At 40.9% G+C, this 27,017-nt stretch overlaps 1 protein-coding gene across 8 annotated transcripts in view; it reads left to right on the top strand.

Annotated features, from left to right (window-relative positions):
- The first annotated feature begins 536 nt into the window (after positions 1-536).
- Positions 537-27,017, top strand: part of MYO5A (myosin VA) — a 205,588-nt gene continuing 179,107 nt past the window's right edge. For 5 of the 8 annotated variants that reach the window (XM_025295612.3, XM_025295607.3, XM_025295613.3 and 2 more), the window contains exon 1: positions 722-872. In XM_025295612.3, coding sequence (XP_025151397.1) covers positions 846-872 — 27 coding nt within the window. In that variant the 5' untranslated portion in view covers positions 722-845. Of the gene's footprint in view, positions 873-2,376; positions 2,401-27,017 lie in introns of those variants that run through there. The other 3 variants (XM_025295614.3, XM_025295611.3, XM_025295608.3) reach the window with 3 other exon arrangements.

Here is a 27,017-nt window from a genome sequence, read left to right as displayed (position 1 = left end):
TTCACGAACGACCCAGTAGTCGGGGTGACCATGGTGATTATTTCTCTCAGATTCCCAGTTCTTGCTCACTCCCAGACCTCTAAGGCTAACAAAGGTCTTCTGGAATTCTAGGTTATTCTGTGACCTTCCAAGAAGCCTCTCCCCAAATTCCTTTCTCTACAAATTCTGGGAAGCACAGGAGAAGCAGCCTGCAGAGTCGCAATCATTTACCTGGCCACCCTCAGTGACACAGCTATCGCTTCCCCTCTCGGGGGCTGGGCTATTCTGCACCGTCCAGTACTTGCTTGGGGTCGGGGGCATCCAGGAGGCGACGCGCGCCCGGGAAGGTTGTGCGAGTAGCGGGTGTCCTGGGGCGGGCTTCTGGGCTCTGCAGCGCGGGAGGAGGCGGCGGCGACGCTGGCTGGCAGGCAGATGATGCTCGGGGCCCGCAGCCGTTGGGAGGCAGCGTGAGCCCGAGAGAACCCGAAGCCTCCGCGGTGGCAGCAGCGCCGGAACGCAGCCTCCTCCCGTTCCCATAATGCACAGGGAGGCGGCGGCGGCAGCATCACTGGCCGCCTGGGTGGCTGTGGCGGCGACCCGGAGGACCCCGGGCACGCCGCGCGCGCGCCACAGCTCGCGGCGAGCCCGGGAGTGATGGCAAGCCCCCCGCAGGCCGGAGGCTCCTGAGGCGCCCCGCCCCGCCCTACCCCGCCCCGCCCCGCCCTGCGCGGCCCGCCCCGCCCGGCCCGGCCCTGCCCTCCTCCCAGCCAGCGGCTGCCGGGGCGCTTCCTAGTAGGCGCGGGCGGCCGCCCAGGCGAGGTGCGGCCTCCGCACAGGCGGGGGGCGTCGGCGCCGCGGGGCCCGCCATGGCCGCGTCGGAGCTCTACACAAAGGTAAGGCGCCCCGCGAGCCGCGCCGTGGGGAGGGGGCCGCGCGACCCGCCGCCGTCGGCTGTCAGGCCAGGGAGGGGCCGGGGCGCGGGGGCCCGGTGAGGCCCCGCCTGCACCACCCCCTTTCCGAGCCTTTCAAAATCCCGGTCCCTGCCCGCCCGTGGGTCAACCGCAGGGGCGCCTTCCTCGTTCGGGCGTTAATGGTTAAGGAGGCGGGGGCAGCCCTGCCTCGGGGTGCCTCTCTGGTCCCTGCCACGCTTCTGGGCCGGGAGCTGCGCGGGTCCCTAAGTGGAAAGAGGCCCCCTGTGGATTTAGTAGGGCGGGCCTGGGTCAGGATTGCTCAGCTCTCAGTCTTGCTTTAGGAAAAATCCTGGCTGGTGGGAGATGCTAGATCTGGTAGATCTGGTCGGTCTCTCCCTGAGGGACACACGCTTAAAATAACGTCTTGTGTTGGTATGCGGTGCCACTTGAACCGCCAGCCAACCTTTCTGTGAGATTTGGAATCCTGCAAACGGTCGCCAGTCGATTTTCACGTTTAGTGGCCGGGTTTCAGATTGCTTACCCTGGGGTGGAAAGCCCCTGGGGAAGATACGAATAAATGCAAGCTGATTTCACTGGGATGGTGGATACTCATTTGTCGCTGGGAATTTGCAATCTGCGTGTAATCCCTCAGAGCCTTGTTAGGCTCCCTGTCTTCACCAGCCGCTGGGGCGAGCCTTCTCCTTCTGGGTTTAGTTCAAGGGAAGTGGCAGCCTTTCCTTTCTTATACTGACGCCAATATTCTCTGGCGCTGCTGATCTCTGAATGGCATATTTTGGAGAACTTACCTGTCAAGACAGTGTGCGGTGCCCTTTGTGACTGTGTGTAGTTATGGCATTTTATACTACCACTCCTGTGTAGGTCAGTGTTTTGTCAGCTATTAATTACCTCTAATGCCAGTTAACAGAATTGCCTTAACTACTCAAGTTTGCATTTGTGTCTTGCATTTCAAGTCTACATTTATGGTCCCAGAATCATTGCTTCCAAATATGACCCAAGTAAGCCCAAGTTGCAGCATGTTATAGAAGGAAGAGGTCTGGACCATCCCCCGCCCCCCCACTCCCCGCATCCAGAGACCTTGATTCTTCTAGTCTGGGCCTTTTCACTTACTGTGTGACCTTGGGCAAATCACTTAATCTCTCTGTACTTCAGTGTACTCATCTGTAAATGGAGTTAATTTTACCTGCCCTGCCTCTCACAAGGCTGTTGTGAGTATCAAACTTAATAATAGATGGGATTGCTTTTGTAACCTGTGAATTTCTTTACAAGTATAAGGTTTTATTTCTTCAAGCATGAAATGAGTTTGCGTGAAACATATCCTGGGATCTCTTTGTTTCCAGCTGCAGATTTGAAAACTACACAATTGAAACTTCTCTCTAAACCTGGTCATTCTTAAGGCATTGTGGATTCTAACGTATGATTGAATGCAATTGGAAATTGATCTGAATTTACTTCATTAAGAAACACTTATATAAAGCTAACTATGTGTCAGGTACTGTTTTAAGTGCTTTATACATATTAACTCATTTCTTAGAGGCAAGTGCTAAGAAATATCAGTCATTTTCACAAGAAGAGATAGGGTCTATAAATATTCCTCAATTACTTTGTATAGACCCCATTCTTCACTGCCTGAGGAGTCCATCCTTCAGCTGCCTGCCTATTTGTAGCCTGCTTAACAAGACTGGTTGGATAATACGTTTCACTTGGATTTTGGATCTGTATTCCCAACCACCGCCCCCCCCCCCATACCCCCAAATAATTGGCAAGAAAAAAATTTAAAAGATCCTGGGATTTTTAAAATTGTAAGTTTGGGGGCTTTGGTAGTAGCATCATCACAATCTGTTTTAAAATTCACCCTCTAGTCATTGTAAAGACAAAGTAGTTTAGGCATCAATAAGGAAGTTGAGCTTAATTGCCTTTTCCTAAATACATTTGTATCTAAGAATAATCTGGTCACTTGTCTTGTTGGCTTATTCTTTTTGTGAGTGGACTTTAGCTTAATGGCAGGCAGAACTATTTATTGAGCTCCTCCTGAATGCCAGGTACCCTGCGGAATGTTGAGGGCTTCTCACATGAACAAGACACAGTCCTTTTCCTCAAAGGGCTCACAGCCTGCTTCTTTTATTTTTGGCCCAATTTGAATCTCTAAGGGCATAAATAACCTGCTGTTGCCTCAGCAGCAGGCAGACAGCTGGTATGATATTTATTTGTAGAAGTTAGGGAACAGGTTGGGACATGAGAAGGTTGGAATGAGTCTAGAGATAGAGGCTTGCATAGTGATTATTAGAGGAAGAGGGAAATCATTAGAAGTAATATCAGTGGATAAACACAAGGATTTTTCCCTTGCAGAGGATTATAGGGAAGGAAGTTCTGGGGTAGTCTACAAAGAAAGATGTAATAGTGACATGCCATAATTATGATATTCAACATAAAGCAGTTAAATTTGTAAAGTGCCCTTTTAAATAATGTCATTTAGAGCTTAAAGGCAGATTTAGATGTGTGATACAAATCAGCTCCTATTACAGTGAAAGACAAAAGATCATTCAGTTTATTCTTTTTAGCTACATTGATAATAGTTTTGTCACAGCAATTTAGCAGGGCTTCCTTTTTGTAAATTTTTCCAGCAGTATAAACATTTTCAAGGCAATAGCCTGGTTCCTAGGATACAGCATTTCTGGAAACTAACATTTTGATTAAAACATGTTTGTTGTTGGTTACAATAACAGCTTTATTGAGACAGAATTCACACACCATACAATTCACCAATTTAAAATGTACAGCTCAAGGATTTAGTATAACCACACAGTTGTGTGTTGATTTGCTTTTAGATCCACCTGACTTGTTCCTGAAAGAATTACAGGGGGCTGTGACATCTTATTATATCTGGTTTTAAAAATGTTTGCTAGTCATGACTTGCCAGTGGATATCTGAATCATGACATCACCTATAACTGCTTTCAGCAACTTCAAAGGATTCAGCATTTGTGGAACAGGGTTTATTAATTAGACCTGAATGGATCACCAACAGCAATAAAATGGCATCCCAGTCTTCCTCTCATCAGGTTCCCAGACTCCACAGGCAGCACATAAATGCTGTAGACAGCATTACCTGAAGTTTAATTAGGAGTCCCATAGTTTGTCAGGATGCTGAATTTTCTAACAGTGCAAAAGCTATCTAAACCCCTGACTTGAGAAGCCAAGTAAACTTCCTTAGGTGAAACACCTGTTAGGCCAGTAGATTGTATATCTGTAATCTTCCTTTCCCATTGTATTTCTTCATACCTACTAAAGCCACATGGACTAGATATTTTCTGGGATAGTTCCAATTTTATGTTCTATGCCATTGTCCCTTTAAGGCATCAATCCTGGAAATTCTAATATTTTGGTGTTGAAATTGCATTTTTCAGACTGCTTCCAACATCTTAAAGCAGAACAGAAATCTCTGATATTGTGCCCTGATTTGGGGCTTTGGCAAGTATATTCGCTTTTCTAAAGTCTCCTGTCAGGCTTCTTCTGTCTGTATTTCTTCCTAATGTTCTTTGGCCTGTTAATGGTTGGAAACCTCTGTAGCCTTTTGTTTGTCCAATTCTTCTCCTTTACTAATTCTAATTTCACTTGACATCCAGCTGACAGTTCTGTCTCAATGGCCTGACTTGTACACATTTTATCTTATTATAGTTATTTGTGTATATGTAAGCCGCTCCCACAATACTGTTAACCCCCTTAGATACTGATCAGGTTTGTTTACCTCCTATAGAGCCTAGCACAATGTCTTCCACATAGTAGGTGCTCATTAAGTATTTGTTAGATGCATGAAAGAATATTTTAACAGGAGAGAAATAGAAAATAATGGTTTGGGATGATTAGTCCACTTGTAGGACAGAAGCTGAGTATTAAGAAATGGTTAAACAAGTCAGCACATTTTCAGGCATTTTGAACAGCGTGAGTAATAGAGAGGAGAGCTGGGCATCACGGAGACCAAGGAAACTGTTGGAGGAAACAGAATGGAAAGTGATGGACATCTGCTAGACTGAGGTACAGGCAGAAGGTGTGAGAGCTCTCTGTGATGAAGCAGATTCAAGGTGGGAAGGAGAGGGAATAGTGTAAGTTAACACCAGTGGCTCTAGCTTTAGAAATTGGAAGTTAATTCTCATGTATCTCGAAGTTTTGCTGACTCTGTGAAACTTGTAAGCTACTCAGAAATACTTCTTTAGACTGCTTGAGCAAAGCAGAATAGTCTTGATTTCCTCTTGAAATTTGTTACTGTTTCTTGAAGTGTGACAGTTTGATGTATTGCCCAGTGGCTAAAAGGTTACCAAAAAGTTACAATTTTAATGAGGGTTGTTACTGCCAGATAAATAGTTTATATATTCCTGGTGCTTTTTGAAGTAGGGGGGCATTAGGATGATCTGAATGGGCTTCCAGGGATTTAACTTCAGCTTCCAAAAGGTTGAGATGGGGTGGAGGGGGATAACGTTCCTATTGAGTGTGGAAGAGGCAGCAAAATTCATCAGGAGAATCTAGAGGCACATGGCCCACTGGAGGATGGATTGGCTTTGTTTGTCCCCACTTTAGGTAGTTCTTAACAAAGTATGAGGTATTATCAGAGTATAAACTCCTGACTGATTTGCGGAATAAGACCTGACCCTAGGTGGAATACCAAGTGGGCAGCCCCACTCTACTCTGACGGGCCTGTCCTGTCCCACAGTGGTTTTCCCAGACTTTCTTCATTTGTCTACCTGGGAGACTGTCTTCTTCCTTCCCTCTGGCTCCTGCCTCTGTGTCTCTGTCTTTCTCTAATCAACTTTATTTATGTATAATTTGCATGTAATAAAATTCATTTTAAGTGCAAAGTTTGAGTTTTGATATTCTGTCATGTACCCACCATCACAAACAAGATACAGAACATTTCTGTCACTCTCAGAAGTTCTTAGGTTCTTGGGTTCTTCTCTTCCCCTGCTTATTCAAAGCATTTACTGGAGTTGGCTCACCTGCAGGGGCAGAGGAAAGAGTTGTGTTTCCCCCCCCCCCCAAAAATGTATGTTATAGTTCCACTTTGGAGCCCAACTGACACTGATAACGATATAGAGACCCACACTTCATTGACAGTGGGAGATGGGAGTAGATGGAAAGGAATTTATGTGGTTTATTTAATCTTTCTTTCATTCCTCACCTTTACTAATGGTGTTTGCCTTTGATGCCTTGTTTCCTTAGGTCATTAGTGTGCTAAAATGCCCTTTAGTCAATTCTGCCCTTTAACAGTTCTCTTGCCCCATCGACCTTAGTTATAATGCCTGTCTGGGTTTGTACTGATAGAGATTTTTAACCTTTACAGAAACTTATCCCTGGCTTCTTCACACCACAGACAGCCTCCACTTCTCTTTAAAGTGCTTTTCAGTTGAAAGTCTCTTTAACCAGCTTCCATTTGCATTAAATGTCTCCACAAAGGCCTTTTGCCAATTGTAGAACTTAGGGATGATGTGATTATGCTTTAATTTCAAAATAATAGCTGCAAACTTGATTGAAATCAAGGGAGAAGTGCGTCATCCACTCCCAAGTGTTCATGAGGAACATTTATCTACCTCCTTTGGCCTGAAGTGCCACTGTGTTCACAAATGTGAGCACAGGGCTGGACTGGAGGGAGATGGGACATAAAAAAAGAAAAGTTTTGTCTCTCTATTCACTCATACAAAAACATGCATTGTCTTGGCCAGGAATCCTGTGTCTATGGTTGGGGTTTTAACTTGATAAATATATTTTGAAGGAACTTCAGAATGGGAGAAATAAAATGATCAGGGAAGTGAAGAGGCTTGACAGAATAAAAAGACAGACTCTTCAAAAAGATGAAGGTAAACTGGGAAAATGGTGATTATTTAACATCAAGATTAGAAGTTTATAACATCAAATCCCAGTTTAGTAAGGATACTTGTTAGAGCTTGAAATAAAGTCATTTAAAATGAATTTCTAATCTAACCATTGTTTTAGACATATGAGACACATCGTCTCAGGTTATGATATCAGCTAAGATGCAGATAATAGAAAGGGTCTGGTTAATTCATGGATCATAGTTCTGACACATAGACTTTCCAGATCTCTCTTTGACAGTTTATTAGCCAGAACTGTTTTAGTTGGAAGTGATGGAAACCCAACTCAAAGCCAAAAGGGATTTTATTTGCTTAGATGTCCTAAAAGCCCAGGCATGGCTAGATTCAAGACTCAGACATGGTCTCTGGGATTTTCTGTCACTGGCTTTCATGTCAGACTGCTATTTGACATTGGTTTCATCCTCAGGACAGTTCTTTTCTGGATGAAAAAAGTGGTTAAGTGGCACCCGCCAACCACATGGTCTAGCTCTGGGCCTGGAAGAAGAGAGCCTGGTGGAGCATTTCTGATTGACCTTGCTTGTGATCATGCCCTCTCCTGACACTGTGCTGAGGAGGTGATGGGGGAGGAAGGCAGTGAGCAGTCCAGTCTTGCTCATCTCAGAGGCCAGAGGGATGATAGGACGTTGTGATTGATAGTCCCACTCAGACCTTGTGGGGTTGCTGAAAGCTGTTCCCCATCAGAAGGAATGCTGCTAGAGAGACAAAACAATATCTACTATGAATCAGTCACCAAAAGTGCCAAAATGCCTGAGTTCTGCCTCCTGTTCTGATTTTTGAGCAGATGAATGGGAGGGTTTTTGACTGGGAGGATATTGGCTATCTTTCCCCTAGAGAATAACTTCTAATTAAAAGAAAAGCCTTGGAGAATCCATAACAGCAAATGTTGATAAAACATATGAAGGGGGATAATTAGGAGTATGAGAGTAATATATACTTACTACTATATATAAAATAGATAAGTAGCAAGAATTTATTGCATAGCATGGAAACTATATTCAGTATCTTATAACAACCTATAATGAAAAATAATCTGGAAAAAAAAATAAAATTGAATCACTTTCCTGTACTCCTGAAACTAACATAATATTGTAAATCAACTATACTTCAATTTTTTTAAAAAAAAGCATATTAGAGGTAGATGATTTAAAAATTATCTTTTATTCAATCTTAATTAGAAAGTAATTTTGTGTGAGTTTATATAAATCATTTTCTGCATATGTGTGTTTTAAACAAACACTATTGTGTTAGACTAATTTTAAATTAGGCTAGACTAGTCAGAACCTAATTTTTCATTTTACCATACTGGAGTGATTACAATAAGATAATCAGCTATTTCTTTAAGGATACACTGTCACTTTAAAAAATTTTTATAGCAGTACTTAAAACAACTTTAAACAAGTTTGATATCTCTATGCTCAAGCTGAAAAATATCTTGTAGTTTGCTAAGCATCATGCTCAGGTTGGAAGCAGAACTACTAGAGACATTTTCCATAAAATTAGGAAAAGTACTTCTTAATAATAATAAGTTTGGGTCAAAACCTGGATTAAACTTTCATCAATTTAGAATGTGTATTCATTAAAATCTTATTTTGGAGATGGGAAGTTAGACCTACTAGAGCTAATATTGTATCTTAACCCAACCTTCCTGTTGATACTCATTTTTTTCATTCTAACAAAGATTTCTCAGCTTCTGCACTATTCTGTTTTCTGGGGACGTGTCCTGTGTGTTGTAGGATACTTACTGGCATCTCTAACCTTTATCTGCCAGATCCAGTAGCATCCCCCACCCACCGTTGTGACAACCGATCCATGTTGTCTACAGACATTGCCTAATGTTCCCCAGGGAGCAATCCCTGCTCCCCTGCCCCTGCTTGAGAACCACTGCTCTAGATCTTGAGACCTAGATTAGGGTAGGAAAAGTGGGAAAGAGTTAAAAATAAAAATGGAGATTAATTGGAAAAACTTTTTAAAATTGACTTTTTAGTAATACCTCTTCTGCTTATAGGAATGTTGTATTATAGATAATTCAGAAAATATAGAAAAGCATAAAGGAAAATTTTGTAAAAACAGATTATACCATCCAGAGATTATCCTTTTCAACCATTAATTTACTTCTTTAAGTCTTTTATCTATTTATATTAGTATTTTTATGATTTTTAAGCTTAATATATATTGAGATAATTTTTATATTATAAATATTTCTTTATTAAAAAAAATTAAAGCAAAAATTTTTAGACTGTGCTGTGCAGCCTGTAGAATCTTAGTTCCCTAACTAGGTATTGAACCCATGTCCCCTACATTGGGAGCTTGGACTTTTAACCACTGGGAGTCCTATAAAATATTCACTAAAAATGTTTTTTCATGGCTGCATAATATTCCATCACCCAGGTATACCATAAATTATTTACCATAATTTATTTTCACTGTGGACTTCCCTGGTGGTTTTGTTGGTAAAGAACCCACCTGCCAGTATAGGAGATATGAGTTCAAACCCTGGGTTGGAAAGATTCCCCAGAGGAGAAAATGCCACCCACTCCCATATTCTTGTCTGAGAAATCCCATGGATCAATGAACCTGGCAGGCTACAATCCATGGGTTGAAAAGAGTCTGACATGACTTAGTGACTAAACATTACCACCACTACCACCAATTTTCACTGTAAAAAGAAATGTACTATGATGAACATTTGTTGTACATAAATCTTTGCTTGGATTAGTAAGCTTTAGTCAATTTCAGACCCTACATCTCTTTGGCAAGGGTTGGCATTTACGATTTTTCAGGGTAGGGTATTGATATTTATTTCATTTTAAAAATAGCACTTTTTATATATGTTGCTTCAGGGCTAGGATGACCAGATGTCCCATTTCTGTGAGATGCCTCCCACCATCCAGTACCTTTATTCTATTTGGAAAAGTCCTCTTAGAGTAGGATATATAAGTTTACTGAAAAAAACTAATCCTTTTGGAAATCTGAACTATATACTTTTTCTGACAATTTTCCTTATTGTTCTTATTCACTGTTTCTGCTTGATCTTGGGTGAATCTGGGTCAGAAAGCATAATAGAATTAGAAATATTTTTAAAAAGAGAAAAAAAAAAAAACAAGCCCATGAAGCTGCTGTCTTAAAGTATAAACAATTACACTGTAACTTGAAAATTACCTGAATATATGTTATTTCATTGTAAACAACATATCCTTCTAATTAGAGCAAACTACTATTTGTCTGGAGTGGTCAGAGGACGAGTTTTTCTTCAGTGAGCCATTAAGAACCTGGAAGACCTTCCGCACAACCACCTGGGCTTCCCAGGTGACTCAGTGGTAAAGAATCTGCCTGCCAGTGCAGGAGACGCAAGAGATGCAGGTTTGACGTCTCGGTTGGGAAGATTCCCTGGACTAGGAAATGGCAACCCACTCAAGTATTCTTGCCTGGAAAATTCCATGAACAGAGGAGCCTGGAGGGCTATAGTCCATGGGGTTGCAAGAGGTTGGACACCACTGAGTGACTGAGCACACACCTATTTTAAAGCAATTAGGATGGAACAAAACACACCAGCGATAAAGACATCACTGTAAAATGGACTCTTCATACATAGAAGGTGTTTCAGGGTTTGTGAGGCCTGCCAGCATTGCTTGGTATAACAGCCCACTTTAAGGACTGGTAGCCACAAATACCATTGGAGATTGATTGTGTGGAAATTTAGGTATTGAAGACATAGGAAACTTGAGTTGAAGCCTTAGCATCCTTGAAAGTTCTTTGCTCTTCTTCCTCCACTGAAACATAGAAATTTACCTTATTTAGTTTTCATTTGCTTTCTTCTAAAAACTGTGACTTGCATAAATGCATGATTCCAAGGCAGTACAATTAACAAATAATAATGGTGAATATTTACTGAGGCCTTACTATGGACCAGACTGTTCAGAGGACTTTGTTACAACTGTCCCTTCCTTGGCTTCCACCTCTCCCAGTACCTGAAACTCAGGCAGTGCATCATAGCTGTCAAGGCATGGACTCTACACTTGAATTCTGGTTTGAATCTTGGGTTCACTATTCACGATCTCTGGGACCTTAACATTTCGTTGCCTCAATTTCATCATTTTTATAATGGGGATAACAATATCTACTTCATGAGATGGAGTAGCTCTATACAGTCAGCAAAAACAAGACCGGGAGCTGACTGTGGCTCAGATCATGAACTCCTTATTGCCAAATTCAGACTTAAATTGAAGAAAGTGGGGAAAACCACTAGGCCATTCTGGTATGACCTAAACCAAATCCATTATGATCATACAGTGGAAGTGAGAAATAGATTCAAGGGACTAGATCTGATAGACAGAGTGCCTGATGAACTATGGACAGAGATTGGTGACATTGTACAGGAGACAGGGATCAAGTCCATCTCCATGGAAAAGAAATGCAAAAAAGCAAAATGGCTGTCTGAAGAGGCCTTATAAATAGCTGTGAAAAGAAGAGAAGCAAAAAGCAAAGGAGAAAAGGAAAGATATACCCATTTGAATGCAGAATTCCAAAGAATAGCAAGGAGAGATAAGAAAGCCTTCCTCAGCTATTAATGCAAAAAAATAGAGGAAAACAATACAATGGGAAAGACTAGGGATCTCTTCAAGAAAATTAGAGATACCAAGGGAACATTTCATGCAAAGATGGGCTTGATAAAGGACAGAAATGATATGGACCAAACAGAAGCAGAAGATATTAAGAAGAGGTGGCAAGAATAAACAGAAGAACTGTACAGAAAAGATCTTCATGACCCAGATAACCACGATGGTGTGATCACTGACCTAGAGCCAGACATCCTGGAATGTGAAGTCAAGTGGGCCTTCAGAAGCATCACTACGAACAAAGCTAGTGCGGTGATGGACTTCCCGTTGAGCTATTTCAAATTCTGAAAGATGATGCTGTGAAAGTGCTGCACTCAATAGGCCAGCAAATTTGGAAAACTCAGCAGTGGCCACAGGACTGGAAAAGGTCAGTTTTCATTCCAATCCCAAAGAAAGGCAATGCCAAAGAATGCTCAAACTACCGCACAATTGCACTCATCTCACATGCTAGTAAAGTAATGCTCAAAATTCTCTAAGCCAGGCTTTAGCAATACGTGAACTGTGAACTTCCTGATGTTCAAGCTGGTTTTAGAAAAGACGGAGGAACCAGAGATCAAATTGCCAACATCCGCTGGATCATCGAAAAAGCAAGAGAGTTCCAGAAAAACATCTATTTCTGCTTTATTGACTATGCCAAAGCCTTTCTGTGGGTCACAATAAACTGGAAAATTCTTCAAGAGATGGGAATACCAGACCATCTGACCTGCCTCTTGAGAAACCTGTATGCAGGTCAGGAAGCAATAGTTAGAACTGGACATGGAACAACAGACTGGTTTCAAGTAGGAAAAGGAGTACATCAAGGCTGTATATTGTCACCCTGCTTATTTAACTTATATGCAGAGTACATCATGAGAAATGCTGGACTGGAGGAAGCACAAGCTGGAATCAAGATTTCCAGGAGAAATATCAATAACCTCAGATATGCAGATGACATCACCCTTATGGCAGAAGTGAAGAAGAACTAAAGAGCCTGTTGATGAAAGTGAAAGTGGAGAGTGAAAAAGTTGGCTTAAAGCTCAACATTCAGAAAACGAAGATCATGGCATCTGGTCCCATCACTTCATGGCAAATAGATGGGGAAACAGTGGAAACAGTGGCTGATTTTATTTTTCTGGGCTCCAAAATCACTGCAGATGGTGATTGCAGCCATGAAATTAAAAGACACTTACTCCTTGGAAGGAAAGTTATGACATACCTAGACAGCATATTCAAAAGCAGAGACATTACTTTGCCAACAAAGGTCCGTCTAGTCAAGGCTATGGTTTTTCCTGTGGTCATGTATGGATGTGAGAGTTGGACTATAAAGAAAGCTGAGTGCTGAAGAATTGATGCTTTTGAACTGCAGTGTTGGAGAAGACTCTTGAGAGTCTCTTAGACTGCAAGGAGATCCAACCAGTCCATCCTAAAGGAAATCAGTCCTGAATATTCATCGGAAGGACTGATGTTGAAGCTGAAACTCCAATACTTTGGCCACCTGATGTGAAGAGCTGACTCATTTGAAAAGACCCTGCTGCTGGGAAAGATTGAAAGCGGGAGGAGAAGGGCATGACAGAGGATGAGATGGTTGGATGGCATCACCGACTCAATGGACATGAGTGTGAGTCAAGTCCGGGAGTTGGTGATGGACAGGGAGGCCTGGTGTGCTGCAGTCCATGGGGTCACAAAGAGTCGGACAGGACTGAGCGACTGAACTGAACTAATGCACTTAGAAACGTTAGCAATTATTATTGTTGCTGTTCTGGAGAAGGCGATGGTACCCTACTCCAGTACTCTTGCATGGAAAATCCATGGGGTCGTGAAGAGTAGGACACAACTGAGCGACTTCACTTTGACTTTTCACTTTCATGCATTGGAGAAGGAAATGGCAACCCACTCCAGTGTTCTTGCCTGGAGAATCCCAGGGATGGGGGAGCCTGGTGGGCTGCCATCTATGGGGTTGCATAGAGTCGGACACGACTGAAGCGACTTAGCAGCAGCAGTAGCAGCAGCAGTTCAGTTACAGCTGTCTTTCTCCTTTCTGTCATGCTGCTTTGTCTTCTTCATAAGCTCAGCTAGCTCTTATTGCCCTTTAGAGACTGGAGCTCCTCGGCTCTATCCTTGACCTTTCCTTCCTCCCACTGTGGCCTGATCATCTCCTGATGAGTCAGGACCAGCCCTGTGCCGATGACTTCCAAATCTGTTTCTGACCTATTTGCTCTCCCTATAAACAACAGACAGCAGCCTTATGGCCATCTTTAAAAGCATCTCAAACCTAAAGTATTTAAAATTGAGCTTTTTATCTCCTCCTTCTTCATGCCACTGTACACTACTTAACTTCTCCATTCTAGTTTTCCCATCTTTAGGATGGGATAATAGTAATGCCTACTTCATAGTGTTTTTTTGAGGATTAAATGAGATTGTTAATGCAGAGCACTTACAGGAATCCCTGGTACATATTTAAGAAATTTGACCCACTCTGATTGTTGTTATTTGCATTCTTTATGTGGTGAATAGCATCAACATCTAATCCAAAACTCTAACCAAAAACTTAGAAATTATCTTGACTTTCTCCCCCGCCCCCCACCATTCCCATCCTACTCTAACTGATCAGTTTCCATTTCCTGGTATTATTTTTACTCTGTTTTCATCCTTATTATTTCTTTCCTGAATCCCCAGGTAGTGTCCTAAGCAATTTTTGGTCTTACTTCCTGTGATCTGTTTTTCATTGTGCTACCCGAGTGATCTTTATGTAGTGCACATATCTGATCCTATCACTCTCTGTCCTGAAATTCCTCAGTGATATCCCCATTGAATTTTGCCTTGAGAATAAATTTATTGATGTAGTGCTTCCTAAACTTTGGTGTCCATCTGAATCACTTGGTCTCATTCAAGTGGAGATTCTGACGAAGATCTGGGGTGGGAGTGGGGGTGGGGGTGGGGCAGAGACAACTAACAACTTCCAGGTGATGCCAGTGTTGCTGGATTGAAGGCCATGCCTCCAGTAGTGAGGGTGTAATGCACAGGGCTCTTCCTAACTTACCTTCACCCTGGGACTGCCTCGTCGCTTGTGTTTCCCTTGGGGCATTCAGGTCTTCACTTGAAGTCAGGAGCTTTCCAGGTGCCTTCTTGCTGCTTTGGAGCATTCCCCTTGCCTGGCTTTCTCTACTCTTTGTGAGTTAGTTCCTCCAGACCCGGTCTGGCTAAGATACCCCTGTGTCCTGACACCTGCCACGCTGCATTACAGTTGTCTATCTCCTTGTATATTTCTGAGCATTGTAAGGACAAGGGAGATATCTTGTTTTGATTACAATTTTTATTGAGATATAATTCACATACAATGCAATTCATCTATTTAAAGCATGGAATTCTGTGGTTCTCACTGTTTTTTGACCCAGCATCTAGACCAAGGCTTGGTCTGGTAACAAGCCCACAATTCAAATAATACATTAATTAAATAACATTAAAGTACCATTGGCAGTTTTTCTCTAAATCTTCCTCTCCACACCTGTATTTTTGGAATTGAACATTTTAGCATTCATATCATCTTACTTATTCATCAGTAACTCTTCATGAGGTTTTCTTGGTGGCTCAACAGTAAAGAATCCACTTGCAATGCAGGAAACTCAGTTTTGATCCCTGAGCTGGGAAGATCCCCTGAAGAAGGATGGCAACCCACTCTAGTATTTTTGCCTGGGAAATCCCATGGACAGAGGAGCCTGGCAGGCTGCAGTCCATGGAGTCACAAAGAGTCGGAAATGACTTAGCGATTAAACAACTATTAACTACTCTTACTGAGCTTCTAAGATCCTCCCAGCCCACACTCCCCTTTTTGGCACCAGGGATGAGATCCACTTGATTTTTCTCTTGGTAAGTTTTGATGCGTTGTTATAAATCACTGTCCCTTGTTCTCCAGTGCTTCCAGTTCTGTTTTCAGTTCATGCTGTAACAAGCAGTACTGATCCAAAGCACAGATCTCAACATGCTGCTTTCTTGCTCAAGACCTGTCGCTGGTCCCCAATCCACCCCCTCCCCCTCAAACTGCCTACTATTAGTATGAACTTATTCCTTAGCCTGACATTAAAGATTTTTTCTAGCTCTAATCTCTTGATTTGGTGTTTTACAACACTGGAGTTCTTAGACTTTCTTAGTTCTTATATGTAGCAATCATCTGAAATACTTTTTAAAATGTAAATTTCTGGGTCTTGCCTCCAGAAATTGATACAGTGATTTTGAGAGTCCCGAGAATCTGTTTTTCACCAGTGTGCCAAAAGAGATTCTGATGCAGGTGGTCTGTGGAAGCCCTCTCTCAGAAGCTGAAGCAGCCTTGCTGCTAGAGGCTCTGTTCCAGCTTTACTTGACTCTGGATTTTGTTCACCATGTTTCCCTCTCGTGTGTGTGTGTGTGTGTCTGTATGTGTCTGTGTGTGTCTGTGTGTGCTCAGTTGCCCAGTTGTGTCTGACTCTGCATGGGCTGTAGCCCACCAGGCTCCTCTGTCCATGGAATTCTTCAGGCAGGAATACTGGAGTGGGTCACCGTTTCCTCCTCCAGGTACTCTTCTCAACCCCGGGATGGAGCCTGAGTCCCTGGTCTCCGGCATCGGCGGGAAGATTTTTCACCACTGGCACCAGCTGGGCCGCATGTGGTTTCCCTCTTGCCACCTAGCGAAGCTCAGTAAGAGTTGATGGAATTGGACTATTTGTTGAGCGGTGGTGATGAGTTTTTTTTAAATTATAAGATGACATTACTGTTGACATATTTTCAGCCAATTCCCCGCCCCACCCCCCCACCGCCACCCCGGCTATCCTTAATGTTTTACTTTTAATAGAATATGTGAGAAGACCTGGCACATAGTAGTGACCCAGTAAATCATTTTGCTATTTTTAAAGGCAGCGGGAAAAACTGCCTCACTTATGTTAAAACTTAATTGAGAGTCTTCTGTGGTGAAAGATGTTCCATTACTTTTACTAATAATAGGTGTGAAATAGCATAAGAAATGACTTGCAAAATTACTTTGGGAGCTTATTTATTTTTAATTTTTAAAATTTTAATTAAAAAAATTTTATGGGACCTTTTTAAAAAATATAACAAAAAAACTGTGAAAATAATGAATGTTTAGTGCAGAACCTTTGAAAATTAAGAAATACAAAAGAAAAAATTGCATGTAATCCCACTGTCCTAGATGCTTTTAATATTTGATGTAAGTATAGTGGGGTTTTCTTGTGTGTGTATATTTTCTTTAGCAAAACAGTTTATTTTGTGCAGACTATTTTGTAGCAAGATTTTTTTCCTCTAAAGAGTATATTTTAAACATTTTCCTCTACCAATACTGTTTTGATCTCCTTAGAGATCAATCCTAAAGGAAATCAACCCTGAATATTCATTGGAAGGACTGATGCTAAAGCTGAAGTTCCAACTTTGGCCACCTGATGTGAAGAGCTGACTTATTGGAAAAGACCGTAACGCTGGGAAAAATTGAAGGCAGGAGGAGAAGGGGATGACAGAGGACGAGATGGTTGGATGGCATCACTGACTCAATAGACATGAGCTTGAGCAAGCTCCAGGAGATGGTGAAGGACAGGAAAGCCTGGCGTGTTGCAGTCCATGGGGTTGCAAAGAGCAACTGAACAACAGCAACAATACCAATGCATATTCTCAAATATTGTGTTTTTTAATGCTTCCGAGTATTATGTTGCATGAATTAGTCATCTTATTCAACCAATCCCCTATGATAACTATGTCCAATTTTTTGACAATTTAAAGAGAATCAAAAGCCTTTGTGTATTCCTTTAAAAAGAAACTAATTGTAGTTGTCAGTGAATCATTTGACTATAATTATAGAACATCCCATTTTTCTACAATAACAATATTGATGCAAAAACTTGATTATCATATCAATGTTAAGATTAATCCAGTTAGAGCTTAGAAGGACTAAAAAAAAAAAAAAAAATGCAAGAGTATCAAAGCACTCAGGAATAAATCCTTAAATACAACTACATATTTGGTATATTAGAGTGTCAGCCACAATAGCCTGCTAGAAGGAAATTCTCCAGACTAGAGAGTTAGATAGATCAAGGTTATTGATCAGTGTGCCAGGGGAATGAAGCTATAGGTTAGCTCCAGCCTGAGAGGACAGTGGGTCTCTTCCTTCTCCAGGATTTTGGAAATCATATAGTGGGATAAGTTGTGTTGAAGTCAACACATTTCTGTACCTGCCTATTCTTGTTAGTCGAAGAGACTATCCCTGACTAATTAAAGCCATTTGAAATTTGCCAAGCTCCTGCATCCATATTTAATGACGGGACAGCCTGGTTGCTCAGGATATGTTGGATTTAGAAATAAAAAGTTGACTTAGGCTAAAGGGAAAAGAGTTATATAGCAGAGACAGTTATTTAAAAAAAAAAAAAAACAAATCACATTTACTAAGTAACTTGGGAAATAATCTCTGAGACATAAGATCTTGAAAAGTCTGAAAAGGAGTCTTTTTGTTAATGTATTTCAAATTTGGTTTACAAATACTTTCTTATAATTTGCTTCCAACTGAAATATGTTGGGAAACTGGGCAGGGGTTCTTAGGGGCCAGCTTCTTCAGAAGACACTGAGTCCCTCTGGGGCAGAAGTGGTACCTCTTTGGGTCCAATAATTTTCTGAGTCGGTGTCAAGAACGATGCCTTATACTTAAGAAAGTTGGAATACTCTGTGGACCATGCAAAGTTGCCTCCTCGGTTATTGCCCAACGGAGTCTTCCAGGTCCAGTTTGTCCCTTGGAGCCAGGGCTCCCACTTGGTGTGTTTAATAAAGTGAAAGTGAAAGTCACTCAGTCATGTCCGACTCTGCAACCCCATAGGCTATACAGTCCATGGAATTTTCCAGGCCAGAATACTGGAGTGGGTAGCCTATTTCTTCTCCAGCGGATCTTCCCAACTCAGGGATTGAACGGGGGTCTCCTACGTTGCAGGCAGATTCTTTACCAGCTGAGCTATCAGGGAAGCCCCATGTTTAATAAGGATGTGGACAAAACATGCAGAGTGCAATTTAACTGGTTAAAGTAAGGATTGGGGTGTGTCATCTGAGTTTATGAAAACCTACATGGTGGGGTCATTTAGAAGAACATGCTGCTAAGTCACTTCAGTCGTGTCCGACTCTGTGCGAACCCATAGACAGCAGCCTACCAGGCTTCCCCCGTCCCTGGGATTCTCCAGGCAAGAACACTGGAGTGGGTTGCCATTTCCTTCTCCAATGCATGAAAGTGAAAAGTGAAAGTGAAGTCCCTCAGTCATGTCTGACTCTGTGCGACCCCATGGACTGCAGCCTAGCAGGCTCCTCCATCCATGGGATTTTCCAGGCAAGAGTACTGAAGTGGGGTGCCATTGCCTTCTCCGTTAGAAGAACATAGTACCAGTTTAAAAAAAATCTGTAAGAGTCCACTGTAATCTATATCATTCTGTATATTAAACCTAGATTCTTAAAATAATGTTTTTCTTAAGGTTAAACATCTCCCGTATTCTTATTTGGGCTGCGTATCTGTTGGTTATTTTTCAGGATTTTCTAAGATAACTATTATAGGCTGGTGAAATTTAATAAGTCTGAATGGGTAGAGGCCAAATTAATTGTTATAAAATATATATGGGTAAAATAGTGCCACTACACATGATGCCAGCTTGCAAATTTCTTCTTTTGGGTGGCAATTAAGATTTTGTAAGTCTGAAATTATATAGTTTGATTTTATTCAGAATGTGGTCAATATATAGACACAAAGTCACAGTCAGAGCACCAGAACTACCTCTGTGCATGCTTTTCACTTTAGTCAGTTTAATTCCTTAAGTAGCCAGTTGTCCTTTGGTTTTCATTCTTCACTGTCACAGCGCAGTGACATCAGATGCAGCTGGAGCTTAAAGAAGAAGGGTCGTGTTAATTAATTCCAGTGAAACAAAAACTGCCTCAAATAATTAATGGAATACAGTCTCATTAAAAGACTTTAGAACTTTTTTTTTCCCAAGGACTAGAGAAGGAGAATGGCACAGATTGTTCACTTGAGACCATTTTAAGCTATTGATGCATCTTACAGCCCTCATCTAGTGGTTCTGATTTCAACATGAATCATTCAGGCCATGTAGTTATTTTCTCTTGAGGCTCTCTCTTTGCCTTCAGTGACAGTTTTCAAGGAAGAAGTTCATGAACTTAGGCTTTGTCACAATCTAAAAATGGCCTCTATTTTATCGTTTTATTTATAGCTGTCATATTTTAGTTTAAATACAGTTGACCTAGCAAGCAAACATTTGTGTGTACAAGTAGGGTGGCAAATACCAGGTCAGGCTGCCTGCTGGGTTATTGGAGAGAAGAAGAGACTATGTATGTTCCCATCATTGTTTCTGTCAGCTGATCTTGCTATTATAGGTTCTTTTTTTTTTTTTTTTTGTCTTCCAAATAGTTAAGGAAAGTGGGATTATTGGACTGAGAAACCCTGAGTTAGGGAAAACCAGGTTGAGAAATAAGTAGGAAGATCTTTTTCCCATGTGGTTAAATTATCTTGGTTTTCCAACTCAACGTTTTATAATCAGTAGAAGCTTGCATTCTGTGACCTGTCCTTTGAGGACACTGCCTTTTAGCAAACCATTAAGTTTAATCTACTTTTAGGTTTAATAATAGTTAAAAGGGGGCTTCCCTGGTGGCTCAGAGGATAAAGCGTCTGCCTGCAGTGCAGGAGACCTGGGTTCGATCCCCGGGTTGGGAAGATCCCCTGGAGAAGGAAATGGCAACCCACTCCAGTACTCTCCCCCACAAAATTCCACAGATGCAGGAGCCTGGTAGGCTATGGTGGGATTGCAGTGATCCCCCATGACTGAACAACTTCACTTCTCAATAGTTAAAAAGGGAATAAAAGGAAATTAACACATAACATGTAGTTTACAGTTTTTTTCTTTAACAGATAAAAAAGGTCTACGTTTTGTTGTGTTGTTGAAAACATGTTCAAAAGAGAATGGACTTATAGATGCAACAGGGGAAGAAGAGGGTAGGACAAGTCGAGAAACTTGCATTGACATATACACACTTTGCTCTCGTTCAGTTATTAAGTTGTGTCTGACTCTTTGTGACCCTGTGCACTGTAGCACGCCAGGCTTTACACTATCATGTGTAAGATAGATAGCTAGTGGAATGCTACTATATAACACAGGGAGCTCAGCCTAGTGCTCTGTGACAACCTACAGGGATGGGATGGGAGAAGGGAGGGAGGCTTAAGAAGGAGGGGATATATGTATAATTATGGCTGATTCACATTGTATGGCAGAAACCAACACAACAGTGTAAAGCAATTATCCTCCAATTAAAAAAATTCTTTTAAGATTTTATGTATGTTCCAGAGCTGCATTTTTGGTAGCATAATAATGAAGATATAAAGAAAAATATGTGTAAATATATATATATATATATCATAAAAATGTATTTTTAAAAAGACTGAAAAGGATGGTTTGAGACTGGGAGATTTGGGTATGATTGCCCACATATGTGTTACCATGTGTGGGGCAGACAGGGTTATGTCTGGGAAGGGAACCACCTCAGTAACTCAAGGAACCAATGACTTGCTTACAAATAATATTGGCCCTTGTGCTGTAGAGATGGTACACTCAGAGTAGATGAAACAGAGGAGGGGTCAGAACAAACAGGGCTAATAGAGATATATAGTTCTATTTTACTTTTATTTGTATGCTGTATTGCGATATCTTTTTTTGGTTGTTGTTTTGTTAGGTTGTAATTTTTATCTAAGCTTCTCAAACTAGCTATAGAACATTTGGATTATTTGTCTAGGTTTTGGAAAGGTGTGATATGATTGAAACAGCTCTGCCACTTTAGGATTTGTGTGAATCAGATACACTATGAAAAGGAAGTACAGAAAAGACTATTTAAGTATATAAACAAGACTTAAGCTTTATTAATCTGGATGCATTGAATAACAAATACATAAAATGAATGGGAAATACTGAGAACAAATAAGGTAACAGTAACATGACATGTTTAGCAGTGTGGTGTCCAGTATGAGGTTGGGTTTCTTCCAGTGTGACCATAGGCAGACTGTGCAGGTCCTCACTCGCAGGGCAGCTCGGAGGCATCGTATGTAAGTATGGATGTAAAGCCTTAGCCCAGCACTTGTTGCATCATGTTGTTGTTGTTCAGTTGCCCAGTTGTATCCAACATTTTGGGACCCCGTGGACTGCAGCACTCCAGGCCTCCCTGTCCCTCACCATCTCCCGAAGTTTGGGCTTCCCTGGTGGCTCAGATGGTGCATCATAACGGAGTCCATAATGTTAACTTTTCAGCTGATTTTATTGGCGTATGTATTTTAAATGATTTGTAAAAATTCATTTACTTAAAAGAGAAATCGTAACTCTAGATAGTTCTCTACTTACCATATTCTTAAAGCTTCTTGATGGTTTCAGACATGAGTTATATACACTAATACAATTCTCCCTTCATTCTAGATGGTGTTTGACTAGAAATACTCGTTCAGTTATGTCTACAATTTAACATTGTCAGCATCTGACATAGCTGTAGCTTTCATTGCAGCCCCTTTATTAATGTTTCCTTCATCAGCATTCTCAACCTTTTTTTTTTCCACCAGATAAAGGAACTATTCTAAACCAGGGTTCTTGCAGGTCCTGCACCCAGCTGTAATTAACCAATATAACTAGCACTTTATGAATTATATAGACATGTGTCATAAGCTTAAATTTCAAAATAATGGTTAAATTTCAAAAACTAGACCCAACTCTATTTTTCTTGCCAGTATAAAGGATTGAAAGCCAGATATTCCTTTTTCTAACTTTTGTTATAGTTAGAGCTAGCTGTGTGGTTCAGTTTTGGTCAATGTGATATAACAAGAAATCTTCTAGAGGACCTCTATGGGGTGGGAGTGGGTGGAAATTGCTTTTCAGATAAAAGGAACAGAAGCAGAAGAATGGTTTGGCTGCATATCTTCTTTCTTTCATTCATAAGTGTGGAATATACTGCACGGAGTTGTGGCAGCAAAATTGCAGTAGTGAGATAACAAGGTGGAGAATGGAAAGTTAACAAGCGGAAGTGGTAGAGTAGAAAGATAAAGACTCTAGGTTCTCAGTGGTATTTCTGAACTCTCAGAAGAACTTTGAGGTAGCCTTCCCTGGACTTCTTGTTCATACATTATTAAAGTCCTAGTAGTTTAAGCTATTTAGTCAGACTTTTCTGTTCCTTGCAGCTGAAAGTATTCCTAACTTAAACAAGATATAGCAACTTTAATGTGAATAAAATTAATATAAATTTGTGAGTTTTTTACAATTTGTACAGTGATATTTATGCACAAATAACATGGGAATATGACAGAATCCATGAACTGAAGGGTGAATTCTAGTCACACTTCTGACATTGCAAAATATGAGCAGTAATGTGAAATAAATTAGCCATAGTCATAATTTATAGATATTCTGGCCGCTTTGTGAGTCCTTTCCCATATTACCTATGACTTTTTAAAGTCTTGCTTTCCTTGGGCTTCGTGACGTGAACATGACAGATGCAGGGACTGGAGGTTCAATAATAAGGGAAAAGCTGGATATGAGAGAACATAAATGGGTGGAAGACATCAATTAAAAGATGAATGTGTACAGACCATACCAGTCATCCAGCCACGGTTGTCCCCAGGCTATCCTGGAGCTCCATGTTCTGAATTCCAATGGGGGAGGAAGGGAACAAGATATTAAAAAGGCAAAGAAGCAACAGCAGCAGCCATTGAAGCCTGGAAGAATTCCTGGCAGATATTAAAAGCTCCTTCAACTTTGAGGTACATTTCCACTTGGTCTCTCGATCCTTATGTGAAGTTTATGGTGAAGCCATACCAACCATGTGCTTAATTTGATCCTTTCAGATTTTCTAACGGTGTTAAGATGTTTGGTAAGTGTGTCCATTCGGTATGAAATTTTAGAGGTAGGCAAGGACAGGAGTACAGGTGGGAAAATATAGAGAACTCTTGAGGAGAAGAGTAGTTAGAAATTAAGAAAATTTGACCATATCATGAGATGAACACGGTGGTAACATTTTTCACTGAGGAACTGCTCCCACTTTAAATATTGTCCTTTGCTGAGACTCCCAAGGAAATGCCTCTTTTGAGCATCTTTTAAAAGTTAATCATAAAGGAAGACTAGTTTTTTGTGTAACTAAAGAAATAAACCAAAATATTTTTTTTCCAGTGGCACAAAGAAAGAATTATACTTTAAATGGAGCCTGGCACTTGCAAACTCCTATACATGTTCATTTGCTGGTCATCGAGCTTGACAGCCTCTCTGTTCTCTCACTATATGTTTGGGTCATGACTGGCCTTCTGATCATGCGTTTCTGTAGATGCAGCCTTGTTGCTGGTACAGAGTGAGTGAGTGAGTGATAGTTGCTCAGTCTTGTCCGACTCTTTGTGACCCCATGGACTTTAGCCTGCCCCAGGCTCCTCTGTCTGTGGAATTCTCCAGGCAAGAATACTGGAGTGGATTTGTAAAAGCACTCACTGTAGGCAGATGTTGAAGGGCTGCAACTGCAACACTGTTAGATTTAGATCTTATGTATGAGTGGTACAGTGTGATCACAGGCTCCACTTTCCATTTCCTCCTCACTCTGTTCTTAATAGACTCTTAAGTGCTTTTGATCTTATTAGAGTCTATTTGTCTTGTGAATTTTTTAAAATTCACTTTTTGTTTACATATATGGATACTTTCTTGACTGCTATTAAAAAGGTAATTAACATTTCCTAATGATATGGATGGATGTCCAGGATATATTATTAAGTAACAAAAACCAAATTGTAGTCTGTATATATGTGTGTGCACATATGCCTGTGTTCTGGAAGAATTTGTACTGACTTGTTTAAACAGGTTATTTCTAGAGGTATGATTATGGGAGACCTTTGCTTTTTAATTTATCTATTTCTATAATATTTGGATTTTTATAATCAGCATACTTTTTTGTAATCAGAAAAAAATAAGTATTTTCTCTAAGTAGTGGAAATGAAGATGTTTCATAAAAACTTTTTTCGAGTTAAGAAAAGTTTCTTGACAGTGTATACATGCATATATATTAATATACATAATATATTAAAATAATTTATAATATATCTGACATGTTTGATGCTTTCAGAACTGAGAAGTCTCACTCCTTATACTTTTTAAGCCTTGGGATGAGCATCTTGGATTAGGCATGAACTAACAACATTTTTTAGGAAATAGAAAAAGAGGAAGGCTGCCTGTTCAATGTGACTTGAAGAATTCTGAGAGATGCTACAAATAAAGGAAAATCCATAAAGATCTCCCACAGCTCAACAACAAACAATCTGATTTTAAAATGGCCATATGACTTGAATAGACATTTCTCCACAGATGTACAAATGGCTAGTAAGCCCGTGAAAAGATGTTCAATGTCATTCATTAATCATTAGGGAAATACAAATCAAAACCACAGTGAGATACTACCTCACACTCGCCGGGATGCCTACTCTCAAAAAACAGAAAATAAAAGAACAAGTGTTGGAGAGGATGTGGAGAAACTGGAACACTTGTACACTGTTGGTGAGGATATAAAATAGTGTATCCACTGTGGAAAGCTGTAAGACAGTTGCTCAAAAAATTAGCATAGAATTGCCATCCAATCCAGCAGTTCTGCTTATGGGTTTATACCCAAAGAATTGAAAGCAGGGTCTAACAGAGATATTTCTACACCTATGTCCAACCACTGCCTCCATATTCCTGGCAGCATTATTCATGATATCCAAAATGTGACACTCCAAGTGTCCAGCAACAGATAGTTGTGTGTGTGTATATATATATATATACACAGACACACACAACAGAACATTATTCAGCCTTAAAAAGGAAAGAAATTCTGACACAAGTTATAATGCAGATGAACCTTGAGGGTATTAGACCAAAAATAAATAAATCAGTTACAAAGTGATAAATACTATATGATTCCACTTATATGAGGTATGAGGAGTCAAATTAATAGAGACAAAGTAAAATGGTGGTTGACAGCCCTGAGGGGAAGGAGGAATGGAGAGTTACTGTTTAATAGGCACAGAATTTCAGTTTTGGTAGATGAAAAAGTTGTGTGAATGGATGGTAGTGGTGGTATCACAACAATGTGAATGCACATAATACTATTGAACTGTATATTTTTAAATGGTGAAGATGGTAAATTTTACATTATGTGTACTTTACCACAGCCAAAAATAATAATACTGCTGCTACTGCTAAGTCACTTCAGTCGTGTCCAACTCTGTGCGACCCCATAGACGGCAGCCCACCAGGCTCCCCCTGTCCCTGGGATTCTCCAGGCAAGAACACTGGAGTGGGTTGCCATTTCCTTCTCTGCATGAAAGTGAAAAGTGAAAGTGAAGTCGCTCAGTCGTGTCCGACTCTTAGCGACCCCATGGACTGCAGCCTACCAGGCTCCTCCGTCCATGGGATTTTCCAGGCAAGAGTACTGGAGTGGGATGCCATTGCCTTCTAGTAAATAAAACTCGTTAATGCTTCAGAATTTTCTCTTCTAATAATATTCTTAGGTATTCTCTTTGCAAGTTGTTCTTTTATGAGCATAAATATTTATGATGTCTTATTGTGAGCAAGTATCAGTCCTTTCTTTAGTGATAATGAGACAGGTAGTAGGAGGAACATATCTGGAGCTAAGGTTGAAGGTAAAAGGGCAAAAGTGAAAGTGAAAGTGTTAATTGCTGAGTTGTGTCCAACTTTTTAAGTTCAGTTCAGTCGCTCATTTGTGTCCGACTCTTTGCGACCCCATGGACTGCAGCATGCCAGGCCTCCCTGTCCATCACCAACTCCCGGAGTTCACTCACACTCATGTCCATCGAGTGGGTGATGCCATCCAGCCATCTCATCCTCTGTCATTCCCTTCTCCCACTTGCAATCTTTCCCAGCATCAGGGTCTTTTCCAGTCAGTCAGTTCTTCGCATCAGGTTGCCAAAGTATTGGAGTTTCAGGTTCAACATCAGTCCTTCCAATGAATATTCAGGACGGATATCCTTTAGGATGGACTCTCAAGAGTCTTCTGCAACACCACAGTTCAAAAGCACTAATTCTTTGGCACTCAGCTTTCTTTATAGTCCAACTGTCACATCTGTACATGACCACTGGAAAAACCATAGCCTTGACTAGATGGACCTTTGTTGGCAAAGTAATGTCTCTGTTTTTTAATATACCATCTAGGTTGGTCATAACTTTCCTTCCAAGGAGTAAGCGTCTTTTTATTTCATGGCTGCTGTCACCATCTGCAGTGATTTTGGAGCCCAAAAAAGTAAAGTCTGACACTGTTTCCACTGTTTCCCCATCTATTTCCCATGAAGTGATGGGACCAGATGCCATGATCTTAGTTTTCTGAATGTTGAGCTTTAAGCCAACTTTTTCAGTCTCCTCTTTCACTTTCATCAAGAGACTCTTTAGTTCTTCTTCACTTTCTGCCATAAGGGTGATGTCATCTGCATATCTGAGGTTATTAATATTTCCAACTTTTTGTAACCCCATTAACTGTAGCCCACCAGGCTCCTCTGTCCATGAGATTTCCCAGGCAAGAATACTGGAATGGGTTGCTGTTTCCTTCTCCTGGAGATCT

Source organism: Bubalus bubalis, chromosome 11 (genome assembly GCF_019923935.1).
Source record: "Bubalus bubalis isolate 160015118507 breed Murrah chromosome 11, NDDB_SH_1, whole genome shotgun sequence".
NCBI classification, from domain to species: Eukaryota; Metazoa; Chordata; class Mammalia; order Artiodactyla; family Bovidae; genus Bubalus; species Bubalus bubalis.
This window is presented reverse-complemented; position numbering and strand designations above follow the sequence as displayed.